This window comes from Equus asinus, chromosome 25 (genome assembly GCF_041296235.1).
Source record: "Equus asinus isolate D_3611 breed Donkey chromosome 25, EquAss-T2T_v2, whole genome shotgun sequence".
In the NCBI taxonomy this organism is placed as follows: domain Eukaryota; kingdom Metazoa; phylum Chordata; class Mammalia; order Perissodactyla; family Equidae; genus Equus; species Equus asinus.
Window position 1 is genome coordinate 45,642,140 of NC_091814.1, and position 26,138 is coordinate 45,668,277.

At 43.4% G+C, this 26,138-nt stretch overlaps 1 protein-coding gene across 1 annotated transcript in view; it reads left to right on the top strand.

The window, feature by feature from the left end:
* The window catches only part of ASTN1 (astrotactin 1), a 292,192-nt gene that overhangs the window by 219,631 nt on the left and 46,423 nt on the right, over positions 1-26,138 (top strand). Inside the window, exon 16 of the mRNA XM_014845333.3 lies at positions 1,681-1,869. Coding sequence (XP_014700819.1) covers positions 1,681-1,869 — 189 coding nt within the window. The remainder of the gene's footprint in view (positions 1-1,680; positions 1,870-26,138) is intronic.

A 26,138-nucleotide genomic window follows, 5' to 3' on the forward strand; every position in this document is an offset into this window, starting at 1 on the left:
GGAGCAGTGAATTCTAAAGCTTAGGACAAATTGTTCTAAAGCGGGACAGAGAGACCCCTTGTACAAATATTCTTTAAATTTTAGTGGTAAATGCCTTGAGTCAAGATTTTCCTAGCACTTGGGCAATTCTAATGTGCAGTTTGCGAATGGGAAAATTTTGACAAATAGGGCCTTAATATAGGTACACATCTCTATTCCACCTCATCCCTTTGGACTAGGAGAACACACTCAACTCCATCCTCTGAAGCTACCTAAAGAATGTACCAGATGTGAAGTTTATGTCAAAGTCTGGCTTCTCTGTGTTAGATGGAGGCTAACTACAGCCAGAGGATATGTTGACACAGGATGACAGACAAGGAGAGAGCTCTTAGGGTCAGCAATAAGCAGGCAGAGCCTTAGGGCCAACAGGAGAGAGATAAAGGGTAGGGGACAGATAGAGAATTATAAAGAGAAGTGAGACATATATACTCACAAAAGATAAAGCTTCATGCACAGAGAAGGAAAATGCATCGAGGATATAGAACGTTTCCATAGACACAAAGGGCCTCAGAACTTTTTTTTTGACATGAAATTATGCTGGGCAAGAAGGGATTGAGATGGGGATCTTACTGAAGGAAACTCTCCTGGTGCAGAAAACACCTGGAAAGAACTAAGCTGCTCTGCGTTTTAGAAAAACATGGCAGTACAGACTTGAACCTGTTTGCAAGCTCATTTTGCACAGGTGCTGTGCCTATCAGGGGTTAGCAATGGGATATCTCTGTTGCCTCATGCCTTTCAAAGCCACATGTGGTATCACGGGTCGTGTAGACTTCTGCGCTTGGGGTCTCATGTGTGGGCCAGGCTTTGCCTGGTCCTGATAGGACACAGGTGTGTAGAAAGGAAGGCCATATACAGTTGGCCTGGTTCACCAGGTATTGAATTTGGAAAATTTGCCATGGGCTATCCTTCCAACAAGTAGAATTTTCTTAAACAGGGAAAGCAAATCCAAAGAGCTTTGGCTGGAGAGGAGAGCGAGGAGGCAAATAGATCCTTTCCTCCATTTGCCATTTCCCAATCCTTATACTTTGGATTTTCTGAAATAAATATAAGCAGTGTATTAGTGACTTCTTGCCTTTCTTCTTTCATTATCTTCTCATTATCAATTTCTATGTTTGTAGGCAATATTCTACAAACGTTTTGGTTAGGATACATTTTACACCATGACCTTGTACATACAGTACTCCCATATACACACGACAGAAGTTTTATGAAGTGATAACTTCATCTTACGATGTCAAATGTTCTCTGCCGGTATTTGTGTTTCTATTTCAGACTATGCTATCCTTTTTCATTTTTTTTTTCAAATGCTATATTTGAGCTCACAAATTGACTTAATGTCATGACTTGTGACTTGGGAAAAAAAATATTTACTTAAGCAGAGGGCGTGGTGGATACTTGGCAGTGTACTGTGTAACTTGGACGCAGTTAACAACATAACCAACTGACTTGAAGAGATTTTCACTTAGGCACCAAAACGTGGGATTTAGCTAAATGGAAATATTCACCTGGCTGTTGCAGCCAGCTTTCCAGCATCACTTTGGGACACATAGGCACTCCCACATTTGAGGCTGAGTGGCCTCGGAATCCAGGTACCCACATTGTGAGTCCTCATTCTTGCTCTTGGGTGATGTTTCTCCATAGCCCTCAGCAATGCTCTCCACTCCCTGGATGGGGCTACATCGCGTGGGGATTTTGTGGCCTTGTTGGACCAGTTTGGCAACCATTACATCCAGGAAGCTATCTACGGCTTTGAGGAGTCCTGCTCCATCTGGTACCCAAACAAACAGGTCCAGCGGCGACTGTGGCTGGAATATGAAGACATCAGCAAAGGTGAGTGACATGCTCATCAGCAAATTCTACACCCCATGCAAGTACTGGCTGCATAGGTACAATCCATAGGACCAAACTTAAGGAGTTTGTAGGCAAAGAATTAATTCAGTTGTTGCCTCAATGCTCTGTGCCCATCCTTAAAATTGGCAAGATTTGCTTGCTAAACCAAATCTCAAAATTAGAGTATTTGGGGAAACTTTAGATGCAGGATGGGGTCTAAACTGTATGGTCATTGTGTTAGTTATCATAGAGAGGGTCCTCCAGAGGTTTTTACCGGTCACCATATGTTCTGCTATGATAGCAAGGGAAAATATTAGACTGTTCTCATGGCATAGGGGAGAATGAGGAGAGTGTCGCAGTCTCCCCACTACTTCCTGCCCCCAGCACCCCCAGCCTATGCTGGCTGGCAACCCCATACAATAACTACATAGTAAACCCCGTCTCACTCCATCCTACCCTGACTTTACGCCCATTTTTCCTCCTGATTTATGTTATGAGGAAATCTCCATTGGCCCAAGTGTTTATACAGCTCTGGATAACAGCCTCACAAATAAATCCTTGTCCACTGTTTGATGACAAGTTAGTATTCAATCCAAGTAAGTATAAGACATTTGAATTTTTCAAACTTTCTGAATTTACCTTCTGATATAGGAGGAGTACTGGCTGGGAAATTTGTATTCTGATCAACCAAGACTGGTTTAGAATTGCCATTCATGGAATTTCTTCTCCTGAGCTTATGCTCACGGCCAGCATTCTGATGAGACTAAGTCATGGATGTGTGAGTTGCTAAAGGGCAAGTGATGAAATTAGCACAATGAAAACTCGAGAAGTAGGTCATCCCAAGATTTAATGACCAAGAGTCCCTCTGAGACTAGGGACCCTCTCCTGTCAGTAGTGCTGCATTGGGGAACAATGTGCCCTCCTGTCTGAGAGGCTCTTGGTTCTCTGAGCTCTGCACAAATTCCTGCTTTGTCTTGCTCAAGAGGTAACAGAGGCATGAGAGCCTCTCTTCTGGCTGGGCATTTTCTTCCAGAAGAAGCAAGAAGCTTGTGTCTGGGCTGCAGTTGCTACAGGATTTCCCCCCAAGCCCTGATTCCTCTAAACTCGAAGACATACCCACAGGTTTCTGGTATCTCTTCAAACTCCAGCATCTTAAAATTGTTCTGATTCCAATTTGCCAAGAAAGGACTGTAATGTAAGCAAATGTAGATAAGACCAGTTCCAGCTGGCAAAGCTTTCTTATGTTTCCATGCCAGAGCCTGGTGACTGAACCAAAGGGCTAAATCCTCCTCTCTTTCTGTTGGCCACTGGTTCAAGGATTGCCAGGCCCTGGGACTGCTGGGAGAGGAGAGTCTGACCTTCCCCGGAACTCCTGGTTCTACCCATTGCTTCTTTCCTGAGCACTGCAGTCTCCTGAAGATTAAACACTGAGCCCAGGAGGGAAATTTGTCCATGGCCTTGGCTCTATGCCCTATCCCTCTTGATCTCAAGCCTTTCTTGTCACTCAGGAGCTAGTATTGTCATAGTCTGACTGTTGACTTTAGATCTTATAAATATGATGTACACAACCCATTTCTTGTTATTGAGCTTAAAAGATATTCACACATTTTGGTATGTCTATTTTGATCTTCCTCAATTGTCCATGGATACCATCCCCCACTCCTGAGTCTCACCTCTACATCATAGGGTTTATCTTTCTTATTATTTAGTCCAATTCTTACTCTTAAATATTTTTCTCCTCCTTAGCTACTAATTTCCTTTTATTCCAAAAGCCTGCATGGAGGCATTCTACTGATTAATTATAAGGGCATAAGACAAAGGAAGATTTTTTTCCACTCTTCTGCACTCTGAGAGGATTGGTCCAAAATGGGATTTATACAGTAGTGGTGACAAGTGTTCTGGGAGGACTATACCTACCATGACATAAAAGTGACACCTTTTTGACTCAAGTCCTTTGATTATATGTTCTTGCCTGTTCTAACTTTAAAAACCTTCCTATGGTGAAAAGAGTTTCTCTGTTCTTTACTTTTGTACCTATGATCCGATACCTAAAATTGCTTATGCATTGAATGGAAAAGAGGCTGCTCAGGGGTGAAATGAAATGGAATGGAAAGAGCACAGGACTTAGGGTGGGGATGCTAGAATCAGCCAGGTGACTTTTGTTTAGTGCATTAACTATCGGGTCCTCACCTGTTATGCCCTCTGTGGTCCCTTCCAGCTCTGATGGTTTATGGACCCTATGAGTCCCTTTTATGTGAGAAGCTTTCTCAGCTCAGGCATTTGAGTAAAGATTTTCCTCTTCTCTCTGCAAATCCCGATGAAACATCTCAAAGGTAGATTTCATACCTTATCCAAATTTAAACTCCCAGAGTCTAACACGAAGCCAGCACACGGAAAGCCTTCAGCAGTTGTTTACTGTTATTGTGGCTGCCATTGTCGTTAGCCACAGTGGTGGTAGCGGTGGTGGTGGCTGTAGGAACAGTGGTGAAAGGCCTTCTGCTGTGGTGATTTCCCCTGTGGGTTTTATTACAAACATGTAACATGCTTTCGTTATGCCTGACTGATGAAAACTCGGATTTTTGGCCACATCTTCAGAAGGCAGCCTTCCCCTCAACAGGCACTCAATTGTCACACTACTACTCTATGGTTTGGCCATACGAATATTTAGGAACACCTGTCTCACTGGAGCCTGTGAGAAATATACTTCCATTTCCTATTGTCTAAGATTAGCCTATCTTAATTTTTTTTCAGAGCAAATAAAGACTATCAGAATTGGAATTTCCCAGCCTCCCCTCTCTGCACTTCTAAACTTACTCATATCTTCTCTCATCCTCCTCTGCCCTCACGCCTCAGAAAATGTAACACGTTCCTCCTCTTCAGGTTAACCTCTCCCCCTGTATACCTGCTCCTCTGCCCCCCCGCTTCCTCCTACACCTCACTCATTCAGTACTCTTCCTTTTTAATCTTTCCAACCTCTTCAGTCACTGAGTTATCCCTTCCCCAACCTTACATCTCCCCCCAAATAATGTTTTTATAAACGTGTCACTCTTTTACCACTGTTTCTTTTCAATGTATCACCGTCAAACTTCTTGAACGAGTAGTTTGTTCATCTTCTCTCTACTTCCTTTACTTCCTTTCACTCTTTAAATGATTGCTTTCAACCACTTCACTCCACAGAAACAGCTCTGGAGAAAGAAATAGAGCTTCTTAATCAGAGGCTCACTTTTCTCTTCTATGACTATTTATCTATCTCAGCTGAAGAATTTGTCCCTTCTGACCAGGTCTGCCTTCCTGAAACTTCTCGCATCCCTTGGTGTCCCTGACGCTATTCTGGCCAGATTCTCTTCAAAAATCTTTGACCTTTATTTCTCATTCTTATTTGCCCCTACTCCTCTAAAGAAATCATTTATATTTTGGTCATTTTTCAGGATTTCATCCTTAAGGCTCCTCTCTTCTTCACTGTTGCTGGATGATTCTCTTCTGTATCTACCTCAACCCACATCTCTAATCCTTCTTTTTTCCTGAGATTCAAAACCTCATTTGCCCTTGAGTGTGTAGCACTTTTACCTGGATATCCTACAGGCACCTCAGTGATTAACATCTCTCTTCTCTGTAGCCACTAATAGATTCGTGAACTACATTATGTGTCAAAATATAAAGTGAAGAGTCTTTCTTAATGCTTGTTCCACCTCTGCATTCAACCGCTTGCAAAGTTCTGTTCTTTTTACCACCTAACTATTTCTTCAACAGGTGTCTTCTGTCCATTTCTCAAAACTGTATGAGCTGACAGTATCAGCTCTCATAAGAAGTATTGAAATAGCATCCTCATGTGTCTCCTTTTCTTCAGTTTTCTGCCACTCTAGTCCCTTCTATGTTTCACCATCTATTATCTTTTTTAAATGTCACTTAATAACGTGACTCCAGCTTGAAGCCCTTCACTAACTCCCTACTGCCTTCTCAGCATAAACATGACTTCATTCCCTGTGGTAGTTTCCTATGGCTGCCATAAAATATTACCACAAACTTGGTGGCTCACAACAACGTAAGTTCATTCCCTGACAGTCCTGGGGGCCAGAAATCCAAAATCAGTTTCAGTGGGCTAAATTCAAGGTATCAGCAGAGGTGGTTCCTTCCGGAGGCTCTAGAGGAGAAGCACTTGCCTTGCCTTTTCCAGCTTCTAGGGCCAGCCTGTACTCCTTGGCTTGTGGCCCCTTCCTCCATCTTCAAAGTGCATCACTCCCATCTCTGAGTCACACGGCCTTCTCTCTGACTCTTCCTCCCTCCTCTTAGAAAGATCCTTTTGATTACATTGGGCTTACCCAGACCCTCCAGGATAGTCTCCCCATCTCAAGAGTCTTAATTTAAGCATATCTGCAAAATCCCTTTTGCCGTTCACAGGTAACATTCACAGGTTCTGAAGATTAGGACCTGGGAGCCATTATTCAGCCTGCCACATCCTCTGTCCTCTCTAGCTGCTGCATCACTGACCACTCCCTGCCCCAAGCATCCTCCACTCCAGTGATACAAGGCTACTTGCTACCAATCCCAAACCCTAGCATTTGCTTCCAAACAGTTTTAAGGTCTCAGAGACGGCTTCCCTGCCCCTTCAAGGCCATAGATATGCCCCATAAAGTCTCCAAAACTACTCTGTCTCACTGAGAAATTTTCTCTTGGGTCCCTCTCTTGCCCTCCTCTTGGAACTTTCTATCTTTCTCCTTTCCCTGGTGTCTGTTCAGTTACCTAATTTTTGGGAGGGTCTTCCTCACTTTTCAGGCCCTTAGGATCAGCAAATTAACCTTCCTGGCTATAATTTCTGCTTCTTGTTTGCATTTTTTTTTTTCCTGAGAAAGATTAGCCCTGAGCTAACATCCACCAATCATCCTCTTTTTTTCCTGAGGAAGACTGGCCCTGAGCTAACATTCATGCCCATCTTCCTCTACTTTATATGTGGGATGCCTACCACAGCATGGCTTGCCACGTGGTGCCATGTCTGCACCCGGGATCCAAACTGGCGAACCCCGGCCTGCCGAAGCGGAACATGCGCACTTAACTGCTGCACCACCAGGCCGGCCCCTTGTTTGCATTTTTTAATTGCCTCCTTCAACTCTATAAATTGCCATATGTAATTAAATGATACCCCATCTCAGTGTCAGGCCCCAACTTTGGTCCAGAATCAAGGTTCGCACTGGTTTGGAGGAGGGCGCTGAGCCTTGTCCACAGGCCTGAGCATTTGCGCATGCGCTGCCTGTCTGCCCTTGTCCTCTGCTCCTCCTCCTTTCTACCATCTCCCACTTCCTACTCTTCAAGAGCCAGCTCCAATGTCACCACTCCCACCAAGCCTTCCCTGATGCTCTAGGCAGAGTTCCTTGCTTCCTGTTTTGTGCTCTCATAGCTCCTCATACGTGTCCTTTGGCGGCACACTTCACATTTCCCTGTATTGTCATTTCCCTGTACAACTGTCTCCCATGATAGTAGACTTGACAGCACTTCCATATTTCTCTTCTTTTTTTTAATTTAAAAAGTTTATTTATTTAAAAAATTCAATATGTATAAAACAGAATGAAGTGAAAAATAAATCTTCCTCCCACCATTATTTCCCAGTAATCCAGTTCTACTCCCCAGAGGCCACCAGGCCACCAGTGCACCAGTTTACTGTCCTTCCACCCAGAGATAGTCTGTTCCCAGCCATTTGGAGGTGAACAAAGCAAGTTGCAAAAGAGTGGATATAGTAGGGTCTTGTCTGTTTAAAAAATTTTGCATTTAAATATATGCATATACACATATATAAAAATAGATGTATGATCTTTTAGCCTCTCTCTCACTGTGTATATTTATATATGTGTGTGCATATAGTATATATATAGTATATATACATAGTATATACAGAGAGAAATGTGTATATAATCTCAAGATAGCTCCATACATATATAAATGAACAAATTATTTGATTGTTCTAAGATAGAGATGTGGGGTAGGGACTTTTATTTTTTGTACTAAAAACTTCCAAATTGCTTTTCCCACAAGAAGCATGTGCCACTTTTACAATAAAACTCTTAACACATTGAAAAATATATCCTGAAAAGTTTGTGTTACCTTGAGTGAAGACTTATAAAGTTAACTGAAAAAAACAGAATGCACAATTGTATCTACAGAGAGCTGAACTTCAAATAGAATTCTGGAAGGAAGTACAGAGCAATATGACCATTTCTTGCTAATCTTTGGGTCTTCCTCGCTGACACAGTGCCTGGCATATAATGAGCACCCACTGTTTGTTGAAGGAATGAATCCTTTATTTTGTCCTTGCTTCAGAAGAAACCCATAAAGAGCTATAGATCTGTAGATTCCAGAGAAGTGTCCAAAAAATTGAACCTTCTTCAAATAAGAACTTCCAAGGGCTTAATTTTAATCCTCCACCTGACACACTAAGCAGAGCACATTTTTCTTTTTGATGCTCCGTTCAGGAGTGGATCTCCTCGGGTCTTTCTTCCTTCCCTTTTCCAATATCGCTTTCGCTGTTACTTTAGATCTGACCTTTGCCATTGCCTTTCTTTTCTTGCCATTGCTTTTGGTGCACAGCAGTGGGGTTATCTGGGTTGACAGTCGGCAATAGCAAGCTCTTCCTTTCCACTGCACATTTTATTCCATAGTCCACTGTTTTTTGTTTTTTTCTAGCTGGTTGTTTCCTTTCCATGGGGAAAGCTAAGAAGAATAGCTTCCTCTTCTTCCAAAACACAGCTGAGAGTTTTTCCCTTAAGATGACCCTCTGGCTCTGAGAGGTCTTAAATCAGATTAATCTGAGTCAAAGAAAGAAGTAACTCACCTCCACAGCATTGTATTTCTACCTCACAGGATGCCATGTCTTCCACTTTCCATCAGTTTGGTTTTGGGTGGATGCAGTCCAAGACAGACTCAGTTGGTCCCTCTCCCCAGGATAGTGAACAGATCTTTGCTATCGCTGAACCAAAACCAGTAGCTGGACCAGCAGTCAGCCTTCTGACCCTGGTCTGTGGGTGCTGGTCAGCAGAGTCCCCAGTCTTGTGTATCTGATGCTGGTGCAGTTTGTACGCTAACTTGCATAATTGTGGTACGTGGCATAAAAATCTGATTAAGTTAAGGACACAACATAGAAATCGAATGAAGAGTGATAACTTAAGTTTCTATAATGCTTCATGGTTTACACCCCTAGGGTTGCAAATCAGTTCCAAAGTCTCTTTTTATGCACATTTACAATAACAAAGTTAGCTCTCAAGTGGCAAAGTAATTATGGCATATAGCTATTTTCTTTAAATGATTAATTAATTCATTCAACAAACGTTTGCTGAGGGCCTGCTGCATGCAAAGCCCTGTAGCGAGCAGAGATGGGGTTTAGAGGAGACAGCTGTTCTATGGCGTTCCCAGGCACACAGGCCTGATGAAGGTGTTGCTGAGGCTAAGCCTGCTGCTATCATAAACAGAGGCTTCGAAGAGGATCTAAGCTTTCCTAAACATATGTGTGAGGATTTAATTTGAGTCTTCAAGTCCCAGAGGAAACTGGATCTGTAGGTTGAGGGAGGAAGTTCCTATGAATAATATTACCAAACAGCATGTTACATAGCCTTTCTCAGCTAATCCTCAAACGTACATATCACTTAAGTCTTACCCTCCCCATTTTATAGATAAGGAAATAAAGTCTCAGAAAGCTTAACTATCTTGCATATGTCACACAACTAGTAAGTGGCAGAGCCACGATAAGAAGAACACTTTCACCCACTGAGATATTCTGTGAATGGCTGCATGCTGTTTAGCTTGCCAGTGGCGTAAGAGATTAAGATAGGAAGGTTAGTGGACAAAATGGAGGTGGGGTTAAGACATAACTGAAGCCAGACCGCTGGTCTAAGGTGAACGCAACAGGGCCAGATGTTAACCTCGTGGCAGATCCACTGCCTTAAACTTTGAGGTTTCTGAATTTTTTATTGTTTCTGTGGGATTTTTTTTTTTTGGCCGTGATGTATGATGACGACACAGTTACTGGGGTAGTTTTTGCTTTCTTGTGCAGCTGTGCTTCTCAAAATTTAATGTGCCTTTTTATCACCTGGGATCTTGTTAACAGGGAGATTTGGATTCAGTAAGTCTGGGCGGGGCCTGAGATTCTGCAGGTCTAACAAGCTCTCAGATGACACCAAAGCTGTGAGTCCAAGGACCACATTCTGAATAGCAAGGCTGTGTACTTTTCTCAAAGACCAACAAGGAGCAGGCGCCCTCATTGTCCCTATTCACCCTGTCCAATCCAGGAAGTTCAACACTGGAGCCATGGCATGGTGGCCTCCACAGGTCTGTCCTGGTGTCATCTCCACAGAGGAGTGTCACAGACAAGAGGACCAGCCTGTATGATTTTCACTTGGATCGGGACTTTTCTCTGATTAAGCCATTGATCATTAAGCTTGTGTGCAGAATTGAGCAGTCTTAAGCCGCTTGACACTGAAAGGAATTGGAAACATGCCAACAATCAGGATTAAAGGCTACAAGGTGATTTGTTTAAGGCTTTGTACGGTAGGCAACACCGTCCTCATCTTGCTATCTCAAGCATTCTTTCTAGATTTTTAGAAATAGTATTCAAGAGGTCCCCATTTTTTCCCTCTAGAAACCACAGATTGTTACAGAGTTTCATATTTTAACCAGGCTAGCGTTTTAGTTGATGGGGCAATTCTGGTGGTGACGTCAAACTCCTTTCACATAATTATGGGCTTGACAATAGTAACATATTGTCCATAACAATTTAGTAGTTAATTTTATGGTATCCTCTACTCCAAATATGTAAGCTTTGTCTTCACAACTTGATTGATTGCTTCCCAGGAGTGGGCTTATTCATTCATTTATTCAACACCTTCTGTATTTAAGCATCAGTCCAGGCACTGGGCATGGAATGGGGAATGACATAGAGAAGTTTCCTATTTTTATGGAGCTCATACCTTAGTGAAGAGGGACAGAAAGTGGCAAGTAACAAATGAAAACAATAATTCTGGATAATGATAGCTACTAGGAAGAAACTAAAAGCAGGTGTTGTAATGGAGGTTGGGGAGCTGATTAAGATGGCATGTACAGAGAAGGCCTCAGTGATGGTGATGAGGGGATGAGTTTGAGCTGAGACCCAAAAGACAAGAAGGAGCTGACCATGCAAAGATTTGGGGGCAGAACAATCCAGGTAGAGGAAATAGCAAACATAAAGGCTTTGTAATTTTTTTTTGAATTCGCATAGCTTCAAGCATAATGTGGGGCATACAGAAGTTACTCGGTAAATATCAAACTGATAACTAACATGACTGTGGAGAACACAGAAGCCTGATTTCTCTGATGGGATATGAGGATAAGAAACTCTACTTCTGGCCAAACTTGTTCCATTCCCCAGATTCAGCAAGCTAAGAAGGACTTATTTGTTTAGCCCATCCTCTTTTATCCAACATGTAGATCAATGCTTTAGTGGGCTGGCCATGATAACATAGACCCAAGAGAAATAAGCATATGGCTACAGGCTTAATAGTACAATACATATATCTACCAGGACTTTTGTCTTGATCTTAAGTTATAGGCTCCATCCCACAACTAACAGTTTATCTTTGCAAAAAATATGTTGGGAAAAAAAATTACAAGATAAATGTTGATGCAAGGAGAGAGTCTACATCAAATGTGAAAATCTGAACTTGACATCACTTGGGTTTTTCACATCTTTGGGGATGAGTGCCTTGGGTCTTAAGCAGTAATATGTGTATATTGCCCATTTTACTATAAGGCAGCGTGTTGAGGGAAGGAGCAGTAGAAGAGGAGTCAAGATACCTGGGTTCTTGGTCTCAGTTGAGCCATTGGCCAGCCAGGTGACCTTGGGTAAATTACTTAACCCTCTTCAAAATAATTTTCTCATGTGTATAATATGCTTGAATTAGATGATATTTAGAATTTCTTCTCCTCATGTTCTGTGACTCTATATACTCAGCAAATGATTTCTACTTCTGATAACAGAATGCAACATTCAATAACGCCTGGCTCAAGGCTGCATAGGTTAACTCAACTGACGTTGCAATGGAAGGAGTTCAATGTAGTTGTTTGTGTCAAGGATTTAAAGTCAGACAGATATGCATCAAAATTTTTATTAATTGTGGCTCTTGAGAAGATTCCTTAATGGCTGTGAGACTCAGTTCCATGTCTGTAAAATAGAGCTATTAATACCTATCTTCCCAGTAAGGATTATGTAAGGATTGAATACAATATTATATAGAAAGCACAATGTCTAGCATTTGGTAAGTGTTCAAGGCGTTGTGTCTCATATTATTATTACTATTATTATTAGCATTATTGTAATGAAATTTGCAGTCCAGCTCACTATTTTTGAACAAAATAGGAACTAATAAAAATTTTAAGGAGATATCAGTAAAACTTGCCCGGGGTAAATTTGCTCTTCACAGAAACACCGACGTATATTTTAAAGAAGTCACAAATGCCTACAAACCAGGCTAATGTAACGGGGTGGGGGGGGGGGTGTCAAACCTCCATTCTAAAAATCAGGATCAGCATCACATCTTTTGGCAACAATTTTCAGTCCCAGTTGCAGCCCCTTTCCTGGGAAAAGACCCGGAAATAAGTGCAACTTCCCCCTCCCATATGAGAGGGATTTTTGGGGGGGAGGGGGCGGTTGGGGGAGTAGGGGCGATAAGCATGTGCTCTCTGTGGAAAAGGATCCATAGGGAAGCTTATGTGATAAGCAGCCTGGGTGTTACTGCCTTTTAAGTGCAAAGGAGCTGTCAGGTGCATCCTCCAAAGGGGGAAAAATTTATGAAAATGTCCAGCTCTATCAGCCTTCTCTTTTACCTGAGATTCAAAGCCTGTGCCTTCTGGCTCCGCTGCCTGCATACAGATGCAGACACTGATTCCTCTTGTGCCCCAAGGGTGGGACCCTGGCCCAATTAACAACCCAAGTTTCGACATAAGTGGATGTGGGAGTTGAGAGACAACTTATTAGTAGTTTTTGTGTTTTTGTTAGGCTCCTATCTTTTCCTGAATTCCATTAATAACCTGCTTTAGAGGAACACTTTTGTATTCTCAGAAGCAGGAGGAGTCGACAATTGTTGAAAGATGGGGGCTACATCTATGAATCTCTGGGTTCACTCCCTACTCCTACCCCGCCTCTTGCAATGCAAAGCTCCATGCACAGCATCTAGCATGCAGTCAATAAATATTGGTTGAATGAATAAATGAGTGAATGCCATACTTTTTTTCTCTTCCTCTTGTCTTTCAAAGAGAAATGACAGCATATTGTCTAAAACAGCATCTCCCCAAACACCTGCCCCTCCAACCCCCTGGCACCAGCCCACCCTTTCATCATCCCTCCACACCTCCAGGTTTGATTGGTGTGTGTGTGTGTGTGTGTGTGTGTGTGTGTGTGTGTGTGTGTAGGGGGCAAGGCTGGATGATGTCATGTGTCAGGATTTAGCATTAGAAAAATAGACTAGACATTAAGCCAAGTGATCAACACAAGGTAGGACTAGGATTAAATACCAGGATCTGGAGTAAATCCATGTGTGAACCTCCAATTTGTGATTGTTATTCCAAGTTTCTGGCTACCAGTTAGTGTTGTATGAGCCAACAATAGCCCTTCTTTTACCATCCTACTCTAATCACTTTTCTTTTGTAAAGGAAGTTGGAAGGTTTGCTTTGTGGAAGGAGGGGATAAGGGGATATGTGTTAGGTATAACAGGAAACGTGTTTAAACTAAAACATAAGACAAAACTGCTTTGACCTAAACCAACAAATCAATAAACCAACCCCTTTCATCTAAGCTTAACTGTTTGGCCACTAGCCATTTCTGGTCCATTCCTAGTTTCCATTCCTCTGTTGTCAGAGCCAGTCTCCTTGAATCTCATGGAACTCTTTGGAAGTTGGTTCAATTATGAGAAGATATAAATTAAAGGGAAAAATTAAAAATACATAAGAAAAAACTAATGTCAAGGAAATTAGCAAGAAATGGATCAAGTAAGTAATTAATTTTGAAGAAATGAGAGTAGTTGACATCATCTTCAAACCTGGCCCCAACTGCCAGCTACACTACAAAATGCAGATGATTAATGGTACCACAGTCAAAGGCTGCAGAATACATCATGTCTGTCTCCGTTACTCATGAGAGGAAGATAGTTTTCCAATCAGATCAACTTCCTTTTCTTAAAAATTCCCACGTGCACTTTGACTTTACTGCTGATATATTGCTGTCGGTAGAGCCAGTGACATGCGGACCTCAATTAGCAGCACGTTGAGGGAAGGTTATGAGTTCCTTTGCAAGGTAATGATGTTTATTCATTCCTTCAGAAGTGTGTATGGAGCGTTTACTATAGATCAGGCAGAGTGTCAGGTATCAGGGATACAATGGTTAACAAAAGAAGGCTCCTAACGCACTGTGGAATTCTAGATGTTGGAGATAAAGCATAACTATTTCCTTTGCCAGCCTCATCTTACCTCTTCTCTCCTTGCAATCGCCTAGTGAATATCTACAGGATAGCATGGTTGAGCCCTCAGGGAGACCCTCCAAAGAGGCAAAGAAAGCTGCTGCAAGGTCCAGAAAACACTTTCCACCTTGAGAGTTCATCCCATTCCTTGGAAAGTTCCTCGGGGGGCAGGCTTGTGCACATTCTGTCAACTAGCGAAGTGCCTATTCTGAGGGTGGCTGCCCTGGGGAGGAATCTGGGAGACACTGAAGGAGGGAGGCAAAGGAGCACATGTGGAGAGCTTTAGAGGAAGGACCCTGGCAACATCACTCATTTCTGGAGGCAGGAGCTATGGGGCTAGATCGGGCCATCCCTAGGACACGTGAGATGCCCGAATGTGCCTTGCGGCTTTGTGAAGGGCTGTTTGTAGACTGCTGTGGTCTGGTGACTGCCTGCTGAGACCAGAAAGGGGACAGGACCTGCCTAAACAGAGTTCGTGCCTCGAAGCTCCAGAAAGTAGTCATGCTGCTCTCCCCTTAAAGCCCAATGTAATTACTAGAACTGTCTAGAAAGGACTAGACAGCTCAACTAAGTCATAACCACACATGGCCCATCAACATGGTTAAATCTGGCCAGGGACAGCGTCCATTCCGCTTGGTTAGTGTGTAATAACAGGAGCCCTCAGGTTAGAGCTATCGCAAAAATCAAGCAGGTGCAAAAAGACCTTTAAAATATTTTTGCCTTTGCTGATTAAAAAAATCACAAAGAAATAACGAAAAAGAAAGGTAGAAAGAAGCATTTCTCCAGCTCGATTTCTCAATAAATCTGCCAGTTAAAATATGTGCTTTGTGGGTGAAACGTGAGTGCCAGTGACAGGGAAAAACAACCTAATCGAGTAAACCAGCAGCCTGGACTCCCTTGACATTTTTCTGTTTCCGTGGAGTTTTTCTTCAGTCAGGTTGATTCCACAGAGGCGGCTTATAGACTTACTCTTTCTCTGTGCTTCTATTGCCCATACTGACTGCTACAGCCCCTCCTGTCAATTTATTACAAGTCTAGTCAATTACTGTGCTAATTGGTTCTATGTAGATTGATGTGTTTGGGACATTGACAGCTTTCTATATTTTTATTTGGCCTGTTTTGCCTCCTCCCTTAGACAGCAGGTTCTCTGGGCCCACTTCTTTGTAACTCCCCACCGGCGTTGCTGTAGATCTCGCTCACAGTGGGTTCACACTCAATATTGCTCACAGCACTGTGGACAAGGGTAATCAGGAGACACCAGTCCCCAAGCTTCAGTGGTGTCTGCATCCTTTTACAGGGCTAGGTACAAAGAAGAGGTGACATTCCTTCACAATTTCCTTAATATCTCTCTTCAAGGGTAATTAATGTGTTGGGACCTGTGTAGATCATGTATCCTGCGTTCATTGGGCTGGTAAAGGTCATTAGTAATCTACAGATAAGCATAAAAGCAAATTGAAACCAAAGAAAATCTCTCTTATAATTCAATCAGCCATTCCTTTTCTTTTTAATTCTTTCATCATTCTTTATTTTTTCAACATGAGTGAATATTTGTTGAGCTTTGACGTTGTGCAGGCCTTGGGCAAACAACACAGGGAAAGGGACGCGATTCCTGCACTCATGGAGCAGACATGGAAGAGACAGAATATAAACAAGTAAATAAAGAATAAACAAAATAATAGGAACTTTGAATGGGCTGTGAGGGTAATGAAGAGGGTGCTGTGATTGAGGGTGACAGAGGCAGTGCCCACTTTAGAGACGGCCATCAGGGAAGGCGTGAGTGGCACTGGGCTCAGATATGGAGGATGAACTGGAGGAAAGACATCCCAAGAAGAGGGAATGGCCAGTGCAAAGACCTGAGATGGGGAAACCTAGTGGGGTTGGAGCAGAGTGAGCGAGGAAACTGTGGGCTGGCCGGAGGCTGGAAAGGCCAGGGATGGCCATGCAGAGCAACACAGACCCCAGCTAGGATGCTGGCAAGGAAGCCACTGGGACAAGTGCTTCAGTCACATGTATGTTTTAGGATCCCTGCCACACTGGGCACAGAATAGCTTCAAGGGAGGCCAGAGTGGACACAGGGACACCAGTTAGAAACCCAAAGCAGTAACCCATGCAGAGGACATGGAGAGGAAAGAACAGAGTGAGGTCTGTCTATGGAAGAGAGAAACTTGAAGACAGGGTGGGTCTGGGGGAGGGAGGAGCAGGGGAAGAGGAATCAAGACAATTCCTAGGTATTTGCTTGAGCAACTGATTATGCCGAAGTGCCATTTACAAATTGGTGGCCATGGGATGGAACAGATTAGGGGAGGGTGGGGAATAAACAGCTTCATGCAGACTTATTGATTTTGAGTTTCCATAGAGACAACCAAGTGGAGAAGTCAAACAGACCTTTGGATATGCAGGTCTGGAGCTCAGAGGACAGGTCAACGCTAGAGATGCAAATCTGTGAGTCTGCAGAATTCAACCAGTTTCTAAAGGCCCGGAATGGACGTGCTCATCTAGGGAGGAAGACAGAGAAGAGGAGCAGGCCCAGGACCAGGCCCTGAGTTGCTCCCACAGTTAGAGATCAGGTAGAGGTGGCAGGTGGGGGGAAGCTCAGCAAAGGAGACTATGAAGGAGCAGCCAAGAGGTGGGAGGATCAGAGGAAGGCTGTGGTAAAGAAGTGGGTGGGCAGCTGTGTCCTTTCCTGCTGAGCAGGAGAGTGAGATTAGTAGGTCAAACATCATTGCCTAGTTCACTTAGAGAGTCATAAAATAGTACAAATGTAAAAGCCCTGAGAAATAATAATAATCGTAATACATATGCTGGAACTTACAATTATTGGTATTTTTCACATATAACATATTTCTCACCACTCTATGAACTGAGGAGGTAGGTTATGTATTATGACTCTGTTTGGTGAAGGGTCTTTTGTGAGTTGTGCTCAGTCTCTTTGAATTGTGAAACCATGAAAGGCACCTTGCAAAGCAGAGCTCTCTCCCTTGTGGTCTCTCCAGAGTGAGTGTTGTCCCAGATCCTTGGGATGCTGAGCAGTAAAACCACTTCCCACTCGGGACATCTGCCCTCAGACCACATGCCCTTGCAGTAGCTCGCTCTCACTCCTCCTGCTGGCAGTCCAGCACCCCTAATGTCAGAGGGCAGGAATTGAGGCACACAATGTGAAGACACTAATCTGTGGTCACACAGAGAGTGGCAGAACTGGGAGTGGAGCCCAGGCTTGATCGCTCATCCTTGTCTCACAGAGCTATGCAGCTGTTTCTCCATGTGCTAAAAACCAGGAAGGCTCTGGGTCTTGTTCCACTGCCCAGGTGTATCTCTTTGAATTTTGGATCTGCCCGCAATGCTGTCCCGGGATAAGCACCCTCTCCCAAAAGGATGCCAGATCCAACATGAGATCGTCCACTCTTAACAGTTTTATTATTACTAGGCATTTTTTAACATAAATAGCTAACAAAATAAGATCCTTACTCTGCCCAGTTGCCATCCCACCCCTGGAGAGAATTCCACTCCACAAGCCAATAAACACTCACTAAATACCTACTGCTAAAAGTGTATTGAGTACCGGGCCCTATGCTAAGTGCTGGGAATACGTTGATGAACAAAAGCCACACCCTACCCTCAGGTTGCTCATAAAATATGCGGGAGGATGTCCAGTAAACCAGAAATTATAATAACATGTAATAAAGGCTCTAAGAGACCTGAGAACAGGAAGCACCAAAGACAGGCTCCTAATCGAGACCGGGGCAGGATTGAGAAAACCTTCCTGGAGGAAGTGTTGCCTGCACGGAGAGATGGAGGGTGAGTGGACACTGGTGAGCGGCACCTGGGAAAGAATATTTTAAACAGGAAAAAGACCAGGCGTGTGAAACACAGGGTATGAGAAAGCCCCGTGCACCTGGCACATGTCAGGGAATGTGGGGAAGTGAGACTAGAGAGGGGCCAGGGGATAGGGGGACAGGGCCAACTGGCCATACCCTAGTCTCTTCTTTTTATCTTAAAGACATGCACAAGTTATCAAGTCAACAGAGAGAAGACACGTTCTTGTGCTTTAGAAGCATACATTTGGTGACAGTACGGAGGAAGATTGGGAGATGTAAAAACTAGAGATAGGTTGAGCAGTCAGGAAAATTTTGGAGTAGACCAAGCGGGAACTGCTGAGGGTCTGAACTAAGGGGGAAGAATGTCCAAGTGTAAGGTGGATGGGACAGTAATTTGGGACATATCACCAATAGGTAACTCATTGGATGTGGAGGGTGAGGGTCGTAAGTCATGGTAAAGCCTATGCACGGGAATCTCCTAGGTAGACACAACTGGAAAACCTGAGGGTCCTGTGGTGATTTCTCCAATTACAGAACAGCAAGAATTTAAAACTCTTTAGCCTAGACATTAAACTAAGCTGACATGGATTGCTGAATAGCAGAATTTTTGCTTTTTATGATAGTACAATTTGTTTCCAGATGCTGAGATGGCGGGGGATGTCAAAGGCAGTAAATTCACCTTTCCGGGGTGTCCACCCTAGCAATACCTCCCTTTTTAGGGGTTTCCGAACTGCAGACACACCTTGTTGCGATATAATGGAGGATGGGGAACCTACAGAGTCACCTGTATCCTTATCCCACAAACAGCCTGTGCTTGGGCAGGAACATCAAGTAGAAGCACCTTGAACCCAGCCCGAGTCATGATTCTAATTCTTCCCGAACCCAGCCCAGACTCAGTCGTCTGACCTAGCGCCGAGCAAAAGGCCCCACAGTGATCTCCATGCGCTCTGGCTTTCAGACACAAGGTGGTCCATCCACTGTAGTAAAAATCATGGTGGTTTTTCCACTGAAAGCCGTTTGGGCTAGATGAACTAGGGACATGGGTGAAAAGTGGAGAAGGGGTCATGGGAGGATTCAGGTTCGTAAAACATGCAGCAATGCTTCTCTACAGCAGCTAGAGGTCATATTTTCATAAACACTCTGATTCTTGCCATTCTGAGCATATGTTTCCTTGTTATCTTTTAATTGGTTTTTATTCTATATTTAACACTCAACAGTTTGTGCTGGTAGCAACTGTGAGCACTGAGGTGGTACATGTCAAATCTAGGGACGTCTGAGACATCAGGACCTTATTGGTGCCCGCCCTCTCCTCCCCACATCACACCAGCCTGCATTAAGAGGCTGGAGATTGCTCATTGTGCCCTTTCCTGCCTGTGTTGTCATGTTTATAGATGTCAGGTTCTGGGGAACAAAGGGAAAGGAGTAATCTAAAATCCAAATGATACCACTGGAAGCCGTGTGTAACAGCAGGTGAATGCCAATAGATTGGAAGCTGGTATCAGGAGGCTCACTATACATGAAATCCTGTGTCCCAGGAAAGGACTTCCGAAATTGTTAAAAACAACTCAGCAGATGCAGTAATTGAGTACTCTGGCAAAAGCCAGGGACGTCTGAGTTTGAAGATCTTGTGTATCTATGGTATGGAAGGAGCATGATGCAAAGGGAGAAGGAGGATTTGGGAGTTAGACACTCAGTGGCTGGGTGATTTTAAAACAAATGACTCAAAGCCTCTGAGCTTTGGTGTCCTCATCTGCCAAATGGGAGAATGAGAATAACACAGAGGATTGTCAGGACTAAGTGTCTTAAGGCTGTCAGAGCATCTGGCGCATAGTAGGTCCTCAATAACGTAACTCTTAGGTTATTTTCCACAATGGGCTGTGTAGCACACTAGTCCAAGACATTCTGCAAGAAATAAATTCTGCATTCAAATTATTTCTGACAACACTGCATGCTATATTTCCTTCTCAGAGATTTGTAATACATATGAGAATTTTAAAGGCTTTTCAAAGATTTACCAAAAACCTGCTTACCTTTCACTCAGCTTGCCCCTTCATATTAGAGCTTGAAAATCTTTTTGTTTGTTTGCCTCTTTGTTATTTTGGGTAAAGCTATTAACAGATCCTAAAAACAAAAGTCCTATGAAATCAATTCAGGAAAATCTGAGTTTTTGTTATAAGGTAGAGGTTTTCTCTTTAAACTCCTCTATCCAGAACTGGCACAAATCCTCTTATTTCTTCTGAAATACTTGCTTGCTTTGCCCCTCATTCTCTACACATGGTTGTCACCCCAGTCTGGCCCCCAGACCCTCAAGCTTGCGTTGTTACTACAGCCTCCTGGCTGGTCGTTTCTGCCGCAGTCTCCCATTCATCCATACATCCCTCCATTCTGAGTCAGTCTGTGGTTCACTGCCTGCCTCGTCTTCCTCAGCCGTTTTCATCCTCCGTGCCATTTCCCATCCAGCTCTGGCCAAGGCTTGCTCCTAACCATGACTTCAAGCCTCAAATTCCCGGTGGGCTTCTTCAGGGGCCCATTCAGTATGGCCCTACCCTATCTACGTAACTTTAATGCTCAGTATTTTTTCAGTTAAAACCTCTGTGTCACAGAGTTAAACTCTTGAATGACCTCCTTGTCCACCTTCACCTCTATTTTTTGACTTTATTGCCTGTACCCTGATAATCCACGTTGTTCCTACCTACCTGGTCAGCTCCTGCCACTTCTTCAAAACACAGTCTTCCAAGGAGCCTCTGTGACTTCTCCGGCCCTCCCTGATAGCCTGTCCTCTAACACTTGCAGTCTCGGCCATATAACGTAGGCCTGGTTGCAGCCCCAGAGTCAGACAGACCTGGGCACAAGTTCCACCTCTTCTACTGATAACTCTGTGAATGTGGGCGAAGCAATTAAACTCTCTATTGCTCAGTTTTGTCATCTCTAAAATAAGGACAATTTTGGAACCAACCACTAAGGTTGATAGAGAGAACTGACAGTGTTGGATCTTACCTGGACGTTGAGAAATCCACTTCATCCCTTTGTGTCCTGAAAAATGGCTTACTGCAAAGAACCACCCTTCCCCAACAGACTCAGAGAGAACTCACAGATGTCCCCCTTGTTTATCGATGACAAGGCCAGACACAGACTCTCAAAATTCTCATTCTTTGCCGTATAAATGATTAGCTGAACTGCTTGTCCCCACTGATCAATCAGAACAAAGTGCTTGTTAATCAAACTTTCATGAAGCTTCTCTCCTTCCTTCAGGCCCTTGAATTCTGGCTCACCTTCAGTCTGATCCACCATACAGCCCTTCCTGAGAATAGGCTGGCCTCACCACTTCCCCACACCTGGTTCTTTCTAGCTTTGTTTACTTCTCCTTTAGAAGAAAAACTCTTTTTGCCCAACTCTCAAGATCCTATCAGCGTATTTTCCCAATTGTAATAGTTCCCCTCCCCTTCTGAAATAGTGCCCCCACCCTCCAGGCTTGCAATAATCTTATTGAATAAAGTTCTCCCTACTAAGTCTAGATTTGTTTTTTACTTGATAGAATATTTACAAAGTGTTTTGTAGGGTGCCAAGGAGTCTTATCTTGTCTCATCTCTCCAAATACATTGCAAATTCTTTGAGGTCAGTATCACACTTTAGAGCTCCCCAAAGCCCCTAGCACAATGCCAGGCACACGACAGATTTTTAATGGACATGTACTGACTGACTGATGAACCTGTCGGTATCATATCTGGAAACTGACCACCCAGTGTGATCCTACATTTGTGAAAAACTCTACAGACAGTGTAAAGGACACTTTCATTCTGTTCAGAGAAAGAAGATGATCAAAGAAAGATTGAGACCACCCCCTGATGTAATCTTAACATGTGACGAGAGACATGGCAACTCCTGTTTTCCTTCCTTCGTCTCTTGCACATAAAATTGCTTTTAAACGAGAGACAGTAAAGAAGCCATGTAAGAGAAAATCGTCACTCAAAATGGTGAAGGGTGAAGTTAGCAACTTTGAGAGAATTGTGTCTCCAAGCATACCGGTTACCTGCAGGGGCTAGCCAGGCCTGCCATGTGTGGGCTTTGGGCAACCATGGGGGCGAGTGCGGGGCAGAGAGGTTGGAACAAATGCTAGAGGCCTGTTCTTTTTTCTTCAGATATGAGAGAATATTATATCCCAGAAAGCAGGAGTTATTAAACATTATATCCATCCTCTGCATGACTGTGAAGAGAGAACATGGCGATAACAGAGGTCTAAAATGACTTTACTGTGAGCCAGCCATGATAGCAAACTTCATAGTCTTTGTCAAAGTATTGTTAGATTTTAAATGCCTCTGGCTAAAGAAAACCTATTCATTCCACCATTCCCATGAGTTCCTTACTGTTACGAGGAGGTACCCTGCCCTAGTGGCTAAAAGGAAGGTCTTTGAAATCTGTTCCACCTAAGTTTTTTAAGCTTCTCTTTGGATATCTAGAAAATGGAAATGATAATATCTACATCACAGAGCAGGTGTAAGAATTCGAGGAGATCAAGAATAATAAAACATTGCATTTACAGCGAGAACTCCCTAGATCGGGGGTCAGCAAACTATGACACCAGGCAAAGCTGGCCTGCTACCTGCATTTGTATGGCCTGCAAGCTAAGAATGATTTCTGCCTTTTCAAATAATTGAAAAATAAAAATACAAAGGAAAATAATATTTTATGACATGTGAAAATTAGACAGGATTTAAATTCAGCATCCATAAATAACGTTTTTAATAATGAGCCATGCCCATTTGTTTATGTATTGTCTGCCGCTGCTTTGGCACTACAAAGACATAGTTGAGTAGTCACTACAGAGATTGCATGGCCCACAAAGCCTAAAATCTGTCCTTTTCCAGAAAAAGTTTGCCAACTCCTATCATGAATGGTAGCTCTTGTTAGTGAGAATGCTCTCCTCCCTCGAGGCCAAACCCAACTGCCTCCTCAGTGAAGCCTCTGCTGGTCTAACATCCGGATAGCATCTGGTCCTCATTTGACCTTTTTTAAAAAAAATGGTACTTAAATTTTGTATGTCTGTCTTATCTCCTCTCCTCTATAAGATAATATATCCTTTGAATGTAGGGATTACACATAATTCATTTCAGTACATTCAGAAGACCTACACAGGACCTTGTAAATAGACATTCAATAACTTAGTATTTGCTCTATCAAATTGAATTGAGTTCCAGTTTGGGACTTCTGACTTTTGCCTCATGTCAATCAACTTTTTGATGGAAAGAAAGTCCTGGGAGGCTGAAGACAAAAGCACAAGAAAGGTCGAAAAAGATTTGCACTCAAAAAAATAAATAATGGTAACAACCTCGAGATGAGTACTTACCATTATACACACACAACTTCAGCATCAGTTACGTGTTGACAGCCTTCACTTCCCACTGTTTCTGAAAGTACAAAGTTAGGTGTGCCTCAGGGATGTGGAAATACTAATGGGAACTTTTCTTATCAACCACCTTAAAAGGGTTCTGTTCCCTCAGCTTTCTTGACACCATTTAAGTTCCTGGCACTGAAAGGGAGGTTGTATTTTGTTAGATGTGTGAGTGTGTGCGTGCACACATGCATACAGGGGCAGACTTCATTCCATTGTGTGGCTTTACTGGTTTGACACTAGACTACAATAAAGACAATATCTGAGTTGTCCTCCGGTAGACTTGTTACTGTAGGAATGAAAATTAAATACAAGATCCTATAGCTATAAGCTTTAGAATCAGATAGAATTCATGACTTAGTATATCTGAAGTGGCTTATTTTCCATGTTTCTCTGTGGGTTTCTGATTCCAGATTGATGCAGGGGAAAGATACCCCTGGGGTCTTGCTGATACCTAGGAGGGATTTGCTTTTTCTCTTTTCTGTGAAGATAAAAAAGAATCTAGAAATCCTAGCACTCTCTTAGTACTAACACCTAAGTATTATAAGTAGTTATTCAAGATGTGGAATGGATGTCCTTAAAATGCTGCCATTTATATACCATCCACCCCATGCAAGTACCATCCAAGTAGTATTGCATTTCAGGGAGAAATATTTTGTAACCAGAAAGGTTGGCTTGGGGAATCAAAATTAAATCTTATTCCACTAGTATTGTACTTTTTATTATTTGAAGTAGTAAAGCTCAGCATGGTCAATAGCTACTCATTTTTTCTCCTAATATTAATTAGAGAATCACTCAACTCCCAGAGAGATTGGTTGCCAGGCTTGAGGGTCCCCTGGGGACCATAGATAGGGATCCTGCCACTCTGATGAAGCGTGCTGTCAACCACAGGGATGCCTGAGAGACCACCATTAGGCAAACCAGCCACATCTTTTGATTGATGTCATGCCTCAAAACTGTAAGTGGAAGCATATTGTCACAAATTATGAATTTAGCATCATCTTCTCCTTCCCACTTTCCCATCCTGTGTTGCTATTGGGAACTTGGTAGCTCTGGTACTGAAGCCAGTGGGTCAGCTGGGCCCATATTCTGGTTCTATACCCTCCTGCCATCTGGGGCAGGCAACTCTGTACTGTCAGAGGCCTGGACTAAGTCATGGCTTCCTCAGCCTCATTTTGGGGGGCAAGTGGTGGAGCCATTCCTCAATCCTAGTTTTGTTTCCCCACAAGGTGGGGGACTTCTGATCCCTTTACTATGTAGGAATGACCTCACAGCAACCTTGGTGGGTACAGCTCCTGCAGATCTGAAGCCTGCCAGTTTAGGGCTCGCTTGCTACTGAGTATTCTCTTTCTGTCTCTAGCCTGTGGAGATCCTTGTTTTGTTTTTGAGCATCAATGGCTTTTTCATTCATTGTTTGTGTACTGAGTACCTACTGGGTGCCAGACTGGCTGAGTAATGGGGATATAGTGGTCAACCATAGCTATCGTTGAGAGCCAAGATGCCAGACACCATGCTGAGGGCTTTGCATGTATTATCCCATTTAACTCTCAGAACAACCCTGTGAGATAAGTTCTGTTATTAAGCCATTTTACAGATAAGGAAACTGTAGCCCAAGGAGTTTAAGCATCTTGTGATATGTCTCAGAGCTCTGAATTTGAACCCAGATCTAACTGCCTCACATCATGAGATAAGGAATTCCAGGTGAAGATGGATCTTTGTCAGCTGATAGTGGCCTGGGACATGATATGTTCAGAGCATCTGCCTCGGCTCCTTACTCTGAGATCAGACAGAGGCTGCACCCCTCTCTGGCCTTCTCCTTCATTTCCAGGGCCAGACGTCCGCTTTCCTGCTTTCACTGGTAGTCCAACCTTTGGGGTCCCGGAGACTCTGGGCTCCTCATAGACCACATCCTCACACATCATTGGGTCTGGGAGGCTCTGCTGGCTCAGGGGCTGAGCAGGACCACGGCTGCCTGGCTGGCTGTTTGCTGCCATGACTTCTGCTGCTGCTCCCCATCAGCTGTCGCCCAGGAGTTTCTTTATTGAATAAAAAAACCGTGTGTGTGCATGAGAGATTTAGACGTTAAAGGAGACCTTGGTCTCAGGGGCTGTAATGGGCAAAGTGACAAGATAGCCATCTTTACTGGTTATCATAACTGCCAACCGGACCCTGCTCCATGAATAACAGCCTCTTCCTTCCTTGGCAGGGGCCTGTCCCAGAACCCCATAGTTGCCAGCATTAGATCTGGCTTCTATATCTGCCCTTCCCTTGTCCCCATGAATGGAGCTGTCTGTATGGGTATTACCTTCTTATCTGACTTGGCCAGGAAGTCCTTTCTTTGTGAGATGAACTGATATGATTGAGTAGATCTATTCTTGGTCAAGAGTATAAAAGTTTTCTGACTTTCATTATTACCATTATTAGGACTGACCACACAGTGCTTTTTGTCTAACAAAATCCAAGAAGTAAAGTGACAATAGATGGTCAGTGATGGAATCTACTACTTGTGACAATACCCTTCTCAGGGCCAGTAACTGGTCCTCTGGGCTGGGGAGCATGCTTGGTTACTTCTGGAACAGTTCAGGCCAATGTCATCAG